Genomic DNA, 9,612 nt, shown 5'->3' with positions numbered 1-9,612 from the left:
ATTAGTTAGATGAATAGTTTATGGCTCTTCCCCAAAGTCAAGAGAGCTGCAACAAAGTCCCACGAGGCTCATCCAGTCTTAAAAGCTTCCCTCTGAAATTCAAGAGAAAGTATTAATTTAGTTTTTGTTTTGTTTTTTCTTCAAAAAACACAACGCAGGTTGTTTGCTATAAAGCGTTGAGGCCAATGTGTGACCAGCTGCCACTGGGACACAACTGAATACAAGAGCAGCAAATTTAGCTCAGTAATAACAATCCAACCACCACCTCTCGCCCAATGGTAGCTGGGATAGACTCCAACCTGCCTGTGAACCTGACAATAAGCAGAAGAGGATGAATGGATATAAATTTATATAAATATTTAACTTACATACTTGAGTAAAACTGAGTTGCTGTTATCGCTGCAGCCCACACGTTAGCAATCATTGGTCTACGGCGTCGGTCACTAGCTTAGTTTAAATGTGAAACAGCAGGTTTGACCCGTCTGTGGCCAGTGAGCACGTCAGACCTGCCCTCACTGATGCCACAGTGGCTGTCCATCTTTTATTTACAGTCTCTTATGAAGGTTCTGGAGCTTTATTGCTCAGACGTGTAACAGATACACTTTTTGTGGTGACAGAAAAATGCCAGTGTGGTTTTGTGGAAAATGTTTAGAAACCAAAAGCACAGTTTGGATTTCTTTGTTGAAAACGAGGGGGCGACTTGAACTCCAACTGTGGTTCTTTAGTGAGAATAATTAGTTATAGCTCCAGGTGTGAATACTGCAGTGCAGCCACTCGTAATAAATAAATAATGATGACAAAAAGTAGTTAGAAACTAAAGGTACAAAATATTTTCCCTCAATTTCGCTCCTTGCTGTCCCTTTCAGTTGGAGTGTGTCTGGAATTTAATCAGCTGCACAGGTGAACTTTTTCCTGTGTGGATAAATAAAAACTGGATTCTTGGTTTTCAGTCTTAAAGTTCTGGCCTGTGAGAGAAGAAGAGCAAAAGGAGGAGGCGGCAGACTGAACTGCCTTCACTGCCCAGCAAGAGGCATCATTCTCACACCTTATTGGTGAAAAGGTGCAATGGGAGGAGCTCCGTGGCTTCTTCGTTTGATAAGCAGTGAGAATGAGCCCAGGAGGCAAAGTGTCACAGGGTGTTTTACAAAAGCATCCTCAAACTAGGATCAAACTCAGAAAAATAGCCAAAAAGAATTCAGCAGAATCGGAGACATGGTGACTGTTGGCCTGTGTTACAGGTTCATTTCCAAAATCTGCTGCTTGAAACTGCATTTCCCATAATGTCAACATATCCTACAACTGTTTCCACGGGATAAGCCAGTGAGCTTAACCTAATGCAAGTACAACTGCAATTTAATGTAATTCAGAGTTTCAAAGTAAAGGTTTAAACGGAAAACGGTCCTAACTTGTTTTTAAATAAAATCATATGCAGTTGCAGATAATTACAAAGTTTTCGGATGCTTGGAAAAACCCTGCCTAACTGGACATAATCAGCCTCACGTTAATACTCTCAATGTTATTGATTGTTATGGATGCTTTATTAAGAGATGCACAGTTTTGTATCAATGTAAAAACAAAATGCTCTTATTCAGCTCAGTGAAGTTCAGTAGCCACTTAATTTTAAATATAATGTACCTGAAATTGTTTTTTTTCTTCCTCTCTGGTTGTATTTGTGGTGGCGGCCGTTTTACGGCGCCAACTGTATCCGTTTTATTTGCAATAAAACTTTTGGTGTTTTGATCACCGCATAGAGAAGCATAACCTTTGAGTCTGGCTGCTTCTATGACTCCTCATCCACTGCTTGTATGTTCACCTTTAGAGATTTGGTGCTTAACAATTTAATTACTTGGCAAAATAGCACCTGAAAAAGTGCATTTTTTTTATTATCACGACAAAGTTCATTTGTTTGGGCATTTATACATATACTAAACTACATTGTCTTGTTTTGAGAACCACGGAGTAGCTACAATAGATCTCTGAGGAACTCCTAATTTGGGGAGATAATATATTTGAGGCTTGTAATTTGATTTAAATCTGATGTCTGACAATGGTAAACTCACTGATAAATTGGTTTTAAATTTGTCTTTTGAGGCTTTAAAAATATGGAAATATCATGGAAAATAAAATTGTTTAACATAAATTTGAATGTTGATGCCAAAAAATACAAATAATCCTATCTCTGATGCTCTAGTAAAATTAAAACAGTAAAGTGTCTGGCTTGGAAAGAAACTTAAGTCCAGTCGCTTTCTTTGCGACTTCCTCAAACGAAAGCAGTTTTAATGTCTTTTAGGTCCCTAGACACTTTTACTTAGTTTTATTGAATTATTTACTAGATTTGGGGAACAAACTTCACTTTTCTGAGGTGTCTCTGTGCCAAACACATGCCACTTGTAAGAGAAAATTCTAGAGCCATCTTTATGTGGCGTTTTAACGGACCGTTTATCATTTAACTTTGACGGTCACTGAAACTGTAAGTGTAGGATTAATATTGGAATTTGTTAAAAACAAATAAATGAATTTACCTCAAAATTCGGTTTTAATTTTTTTTTCACTCTGGCTATTTTTTGTCGTTTTATCTTGAAATCCGATACCCGGAAGTCTTACTACGTTTCCGGTTGCCGATGCTAACGGTGCACGGTCGTTTGCTTCTGGCCAGTTTTAGGTTTTGCCTTAATAATGGGAGAAGCTGATGTGACGCTGAACCAGACCGACGAGAAGCCGCCGGATTCGGCGTTGGCTCCCGGAGAGGACTCGGTGGTGTGGAGCCACGAGGTGGAGGTGTGCCTGTTCCACGCGATGATCGGACATAAACCAGTCGGTAAGACCAGAGCTAACGTTAGCATGCGGCTAGCTGGAGCATCTCCTCTAGTTAAACCAGTTTAACTTGGACTGCTTTCAGGAGCCTCTGAATCAATATGTAAACACTAGGAAACCGTTAATTTCAGTTTATTGCAATAACAGGTGTTTAATGGAGGATGCTTATTTAAAAAGTTAAAAACCAGAGATTTCGCCTTGCAGGTGAGACACTTAGGTTAGCAGGTCAAGAGTGAAACTGATTCTAAGGAGGAAAACGATTGTTAATTGTGTTTGGCAGGACAGAGAACCCAAAGAGGGAATTACACGCTGACTTCGAGATAAGTTGAATAAAAATCGTGAGATCAGCTGAGCTGTGCGGACTCTGAGGTTTACTGCTCTTTGTTTGTTTACTTCACTGCATCCAACCCATGGCCAGTATTAAGGAAGCCTAACCTAACTCATATTACACCGATACCTTTGACCAAACCTAACAGTGCTCATCAACACCACAATCAGATTTAACCAACTGCTGCCTTTGTTTCCTTTAATGACGTCGTGTGTTAGTGTTGATCTCATCAGTATTTGAGTTCCTCTTTGTTGGAACAGGTCTTGATCCTTATGTTACTTTGGAGTCTTACTGCTGTTACAGTCCAACTCAATTTACTTGACTTCTTTTAAGGGCCCACCACTGTTGCTTTTAACTTTTCTAATATTGTTTTTGCATTTATGCATTTTGAATTTATTTATTTATGCATAAAATACCTTCATACCGTGTACATTGTAACCCATTTTTGTAATAGAGCTATAATATTGCCTTCTGGATTAGGGCTGCCACAAACGATTATTTTGATAGTCGACTAGTCACCGATTATTTTTGCGATTAGTCGACTAATCAGATCATCATCCATTGGATGTAAAACGTGCAGCTTATTGCACCAGCAGCATCTGCTCTTATATAACTATCATTAGCTTACAGCTTGAAGTGTTTAAGGTCTGTGCTAACTAAAAATAAAGACAAGATGATAGTTTATTAAATTTTAATGAAATTTGCAGATTGTTTCGGTGAAGTTTAATAAACTCCTTGCTATCTAAAATATAACAGGACACCGGAGTATATTCTGGAGCATCTCACACTTCTGATAATCAGCTGTCTGCTTGACGTTTATTCAGCTGTGTAAAAACTATAACTATAACAGATTTACTCAGGAACAAATAAAATACTAAAAAAGCCAAACAATAACATTTGTAAGTTATCTAAGTGACTTATGTATGTTTAACCTGAGTAGGAAAGATTGCGGTGGGTTTGAAAACGATGTGCTGGGAGTCCGGTGTTCTCACGGCTCTAGTGAGCCTAGCCCCCGGCTAGCTATCGAGCTAGTGGGTAACAGACGTCTCCGAAAATATATGTTGTCTTGATAAACTGAGCAGATATTTGAGGTTTACACAGCTACATTCTCGCCTGAAAATATGTTAAACGTTTATTTTGTGACCCAGAAAGAATAATAAGTAATATTCAAACTAACTAGCTGCCGCCATTGTTGGAAACTGAGCTGGGCTGCGCTATGAATTCTGGGACACAGCTTCTTCTTCTTCGGGGTTTAACGGCAGCTGGCATCCTTGTACATGCAGTGCTGCCATCTTCTGTTTCAGTCCGTTATTACACTCTTAAATTCTGCTACTTATTCCTGCGTCTCTCAGGATCTTACAAAGCTTCAAACGACGCGTCGACTATTAAATCAGTCGTCGACGATTTTGATAGTCGACGTAATCGTGGCAGCCTTATTCTGGATGGATGCAAACTGCATTTAGTTGCCTTGTACTTGTGACATGTGCAATGACAATAAAGTTGAATTCTATTCTATTTCCGGGTAAAATAAAGTCCAGGTGTTTGGTAAACTACACCACTTTTCTTGTACGTCCAGCCTGGTTCCTCGCTGTGTGAATGGTTGAATGCAGTGTGCAGTTGAACATGCTTTGAGTGCTCAGTAAATGTGGAAAAGAGCTGTTTAAATTCCAGTACAGTTACAGTTTCACTTCATATTTTTCCAATTTTTTTTATTTTTATTTTTGCTCCTGCAGTTTTGTAAGAGTAAAAAAGTTCAAAGAAGTCATTTAAAAATCCAATTTTGGATTTATGTGTAAACAGAGTGACTCAGTATTTTCAAGAAAGAAAACTCTACAAAAAAGAAGAAAGGTGTATAAAGTAGAGAAGCTAAGTCCCTCTAACTGAGGGAGGAGGATTATAAAGGATTTGGGTTCCTCTATAAAATACAGCTAATATGAAAAGTTATGGTCCAATAAATGTACTGATCTGGCTTAGCTGGCCTGTAGGTGGCTCCGTCAGACTGCAGGAAGGCAAAAGAGCTGATGCGTTAATGTGTTTCCTGGGAAAAAACAGTGACCATGATGCAGTGCATGCTGTGTGTCTCTGTCTGCAGGCGTGAACCGTCACTTCCACATGATCTGCATCAGAGACAAGTTCAGTCAGAACATTGGACGGCAGGTCTCCTCCTCCGTCATCTGGGACCACCTGGGAACGATGTACGACATGCAGGCGCTGGTGAGGACGCACACACATGCTGAGTGTTTGTTACATGCCGCGCTGAACGCGGTCATCACCACTGAGACTGTCATTTCTCTGTGACGCAGCACGAGTCGGAGATCCTGCCGTTCCCAAACAACGAGAAGAGCTTCTCCCTGCCCGATGACATCATCCAGGAGGTGAAGGAAGGTGAGGGAACTGCCGTCAGAAATGCAGCTTTTTTAAATTGTTTACACCAGTACAAAAAAGTTAACATCGTTTCTTTGTCTAAACGGACGCTAATTTGTGCGTTTGTAGGGAAGCTGGGCTCAGAGGAGGAGTCCAAAGAGGAGTTCAGGATGGAGAGAGAACCTCCAGCTACACATGAAGAAGGTACCAGACTGTGTCTCGCATTTAAGGTGCAGTCAGCTGGGGCGTCCTGGCGCCTCAGCGGTTCTTTTACACTTAAATTCAGAGTTAGCTGCTCGCTTTCAGACACATGTGCATGTGATCCACTGGGTTTAAACAAATAATGCACAGCTTGATATAATCAAACATATATTTCTGACCTCTCCTCACGGAGAGCATTTTGATACATTTTGATAGCATGTGAAGTCTGAAAAGGTTAAACTGACTCAGAGCGTCAACCATGTGTAAGGCTTGGAGGTTTCATTGGGAGCTGCTAGAGTTGGTCGATCCGCTCTGTAGTCCAGTCGTTCCATCACACCTTACACCCTCCAGCTGCTTCTGCTCGCTGAGCAGATGATAGTGACACTTATTATTATTAACCTTTATTTAACCAGGAAAAACACTTGCAGAAGTTTGTAAAGTCAGACTTTGGTCAGAGCACAGCGCCCACTAGAGGACGTCTGGCCGTCGGGCGACCCTCGTGATGTCTGTTTCTGATTGTTTGGTCAGAGACATCAGAGACATTCTCACCAGTGTCCTGCTGGAGGTCATGTCGTAGCTCTGGCTGCACTCATCCTTTTCCTCCTTGGATAAAGGAGCAGATACGGGCCTGGAGGATCCACAGCAAACGTTCTGCTCCAGGTGTCGCCTCGTGCTACCAGTAGTGACACCGACACCAGCCAAGTGTAAATCTAATAAAATCAGTCAGAAAAGATGAGGAGAGATTAAAGTCCCAGCAGTCTTAGAAGAATATAAGCGACGAGGTGAAGTTTGTGCAGTCTGGAGAGTTTAGACCACACCAGGTTTTAATATGATCCTCCGTCTCTCTGCTTCAGGGAGTAACTCCTCTGTGAAGATGTCGGAGCGAACAAGCAGCATTCGGGATAAGGAGAGAGAGCGAGACAAGGAGAAGGGAGGAAGTGACGGAGGATTGTCGTCAGCGGCGACGGGAGGAGGCGGCGGAAGCGGTAGTGGAGGGAAGGAGGCAGAGAAGAGGAAGAGGAGTCGAGCGGCCGAGAAGCTCCTGTCGTCTTCCAACCCGGCGAGTCCGGGAGGAGCCAAGAGGAGGCGCACCTGAGCGGGGGACGGACAGAGACGGAGGAGCGCGGTGGAGAGAAGGAGGTGAATGTTGCTGCTGCCGTCGCAGAAGCCGAGCTTGCGAGCTTTGTGTCGTGTAATCCTGGAGTGAGGTCGTCTAAGTGCTCTCTGTCCTCTTACAGTCGCCCCCTCTGTGGCTGCTCTCTGATTGGCTGCTTGTCACCCGGCACCTGTGCTTTCATCTCATCGTGTGATTACAGTGGGAGGAAGCGACACGTCTGGAAGCGCCTCTGGAGTGTTTTTAGCGTGCAGACAGCTGACCCGACCGCAGCGTGAGCGGCGTGTGTTGTCTTATTGTTTTTAATGCCAAGGTTGGAGTTTGCCCCGAGTCTTGCCTGTCAGGCTACAAAGAAGCCATCCAGGAGTATTGAGCACATCGTCGTAAACTCTGCTACAGTTATGTCCTGTTGTTGTTTCCTGCCTTTTCTTTTACCTTTTTAAAGCCGTTTCACCTTGTAGTGAAGCAGGAAGTGGAAGAACGTTCCAGTTTTCCTCCATTTTCATTTAAACTTTCTCGGTTGTACAGAGGAGTGAAGGAGCCCGGGTGAGACGGGTTTCCAACCTTTACGCTCTTTTCGCTTCAGTAGAAACGAGAGTAGAAGTGAATATTCCAGCGTGCACCTGCGATCAGAGTGCACGCCATGTTCTCACAGCGTGTGAAATACAAATAATTGAGTCTGTTTTATGTTCTGATGATCATCTGCTTAGAGCAGTGGTTTAATGTGACAGGAGGTCAGCATGTTGGCTGTCTGAGCTGCGTGTTTGTTGCTGCAGTGACTGTTTTTAGTTTCTGATCATCTGAAACTGCAATAATTGTGTTTCTCTCTGAACTGGACGTGGCAGCATGTTGTACTTTTGTTTCTGTGTGAGGACACGAGCAGCTCCGAGTGATTCCAGTTATGTTTTTTAATCTTTGTTTCATTTGTGTCATTTGAAAATGCGTCTTCTGTGTATTTAGTTTAGTGTCGGCTTGTTTTGAGGCCACGAGAATCAAATGTTCCCTTTAAGTATTTTTGGGGTGTTAATTTATGGCTGCTGATGAGCTGATGTGTGAAACAGCTGTTTGTGTCATTAAAGCTGAAGCCGAGTCTCCCGTCATTCATCGTTTTCCTGCAAAAATGTTTGTAAAGAGCTGAATGTTTAAACATTAAAACTTCTGCCCCTCTTTTAACTCCAAGTTTGTTTTGTTTTCAACAAAGCGGTCGACCTTTAATGTGAAGTTTCCAGACTGTTCGCCTTCACATTAAAGCTCCACAAAGTCTGATATGTCTGTGAAGGTTCTCAGTCATCCAGGTCATCGTAGTCTAAGGAGCTTGCAAAGAAAAGCGTCTGGACTTCTTTAAGTTGCTTGAAGACGTTTCACCTCTCATCTGAGAAGCTTCTTCAGTTCTAAGGTCAAATGGTGGAGAGTCCCAGATATAAACCTAGTGGGAGTATCCCCCCACAGGGGACAAAAGGACCCCCTGATGATCCTCTAATCGCCTGAGCCAAGGTGGGAAACTGGGCGTGGGTCACAATCAGCCAGAGTTTCGGGTGAGCTCATTGTGAAACCTGGCCCCACCTTATCATGCGATTTCCTGAGGTCAGATGGCCCAGGATGTGAGTGGGCGTTAAGGCGTCTGGGGAGGATCTCAAAACTGGATTATAGATGGCAGAGAGTTGGTGTCGTAAACCCCGCCTCTGTTCAAAGATGGTCGCTCACAGTGGACATAGATGCTTCTTTCACTCCTCTTTCAAACCATCTGTCTTCTCTGTCCAAAATGTGAACATTGGCATCCTCGAAAGAGTGACCTTTGACCTTTAGATGCAGATGGATCTGGGACTCTCCACCATTTGACCTTAGAACTGAAGAAGCTTCTCAGATGAGAGGTGAAACGTCTTCAAGCAACTTAAAGAAGTCCAGACACTTTTCTATACAAAAGTCTGTAATTAATACAAATCTTCTAAATCGTGTCATTTTTGCGCCTCAGCCGTAAAAAGCTCACGGGGCATGTCATCGCCTCGCTGGGTGGCGTGGACGGCGAGTTTGTGAATGTGATAACTGGAGAACGAAACGACGTAGGATTTTCAAATTAATAGCATAACTGCAGCTGCCAGGAGGCTGAGGGCTAACACTGTTCTTAATAGTGCACCTAAAAATGAGACATCTATGTTAATCATAAGTAAATAATTTAAGCCTCTTTACTGCTCATGAGAAGCAGAGCTCCAGTAACTCAGTGTTAGAATATTTCATTTTCACTTGAGAGGTCAGAGGACGGACGGTTGCTCAAAGGTCCGAAGTCCTCTTCTCAGGTGAAAGTAAACTTTTTCTTGTTTGTGAAAATCTGATGATTTGTGGTGTCGTCTGCTCGTGTGGTTGGTCCGCTGTGCTTCATCACATCCAAAGCCACCGTTTCGTTCTCCAGGGCCTGCTGCTAAAACTTGCACCAAATGTTTGGAAGAGCACAGTTTGAACCCCACAGAGTCTCGGCAGTGTTGTTCAGAATGAGGTGTGAAAGATGTGATCCAAAAACACAGACCAGCTGAAGGTCGCTGTCTAAACATCCTGGGCTTCAGAGACGCCGCAGCAGCCGCGAGCTCGACGCCTGATGCTCGGCAGCAGTTTAAGGCAAAGGAGCTTCAACCTACCAAAGTAAAATGATAAAGCACTTAAAGTCTATTTTAAATGTGCACCACTGATTCGTGTCATTAAAAGACCTCTGCATCTTCTTTCTGCTGCAGCAGCGAAAGTCTTACTGAGACTATTAATGACAAACAGCCTCTGTGTGAGACGCTGTGACATCATCAAC

The 9,612-nt window shown here is 42.9% G+C and overlaps 1 protein-coding gene across 2 annotated transcripts; it reads left to right on the top strand.

Moving 5' to 3' along the window:
• Nucleotides 1-2,598: 2,598 nt before the first annotated feature.
• On the top strand, nucleotides 2,599-7,994 carry mrgbp (MRG/MORF4L binding protein). Of its 2 annotated transcripts, XM_085260493.1 has the most exons (6): nucleotides 2,599-2,818; nucleotides 5,235-5,356; nucleotides 5,446-5,527; nucleotides 5,636-5,710; nucleotides 6,562-6,847; nucleotides 6,946-7,994. In XM_085260493.1, exons 1-5 carry the CDS (start codon nucleotides 2,677-2,679, stop codon nucleotides 6,801-6,803), a joined length of 663 nt encoding a protein of 220 aa, XP_085116619.1. In that variant the 5' UTR covers nucleotides 2,599-2,676; the 3' UTR covers nucleotides 6,804-6,847; nucleotides 6,946-7,994. The 2 variants fall into 2 exon arrangements, with proteins under 2 accessions (XP_085116619.1, XP_085116617.1); XM_085260491.1 differs by having other exon boundaries at nucleotides 6,562-7,994.
• Nucleotides 7,995-9,612: the final 1,618 nt, after the last annotated feature.

Source organism: Mchenga conophoros, linkage group LG20 (assembly GCF_057382185.1).
Source record: "Mchenga conophoros isolate Kocher_MC1m ecotype Shallow Benthic linkage group LG20, M_conophoros_male_GT1.1, whole genome shotgun sequence".
Taxonomy (NCBI): Eukaryota; Metazoa; Chordata; class Actinopteri; order Cichliformes; family Cichlidae; genus Mchenga; species Mchenga conophoros.
Note: the sequence above shows the minus strand (reverse complement) of the source record. Positions and strands in the feature narration are given on the sequence as shown.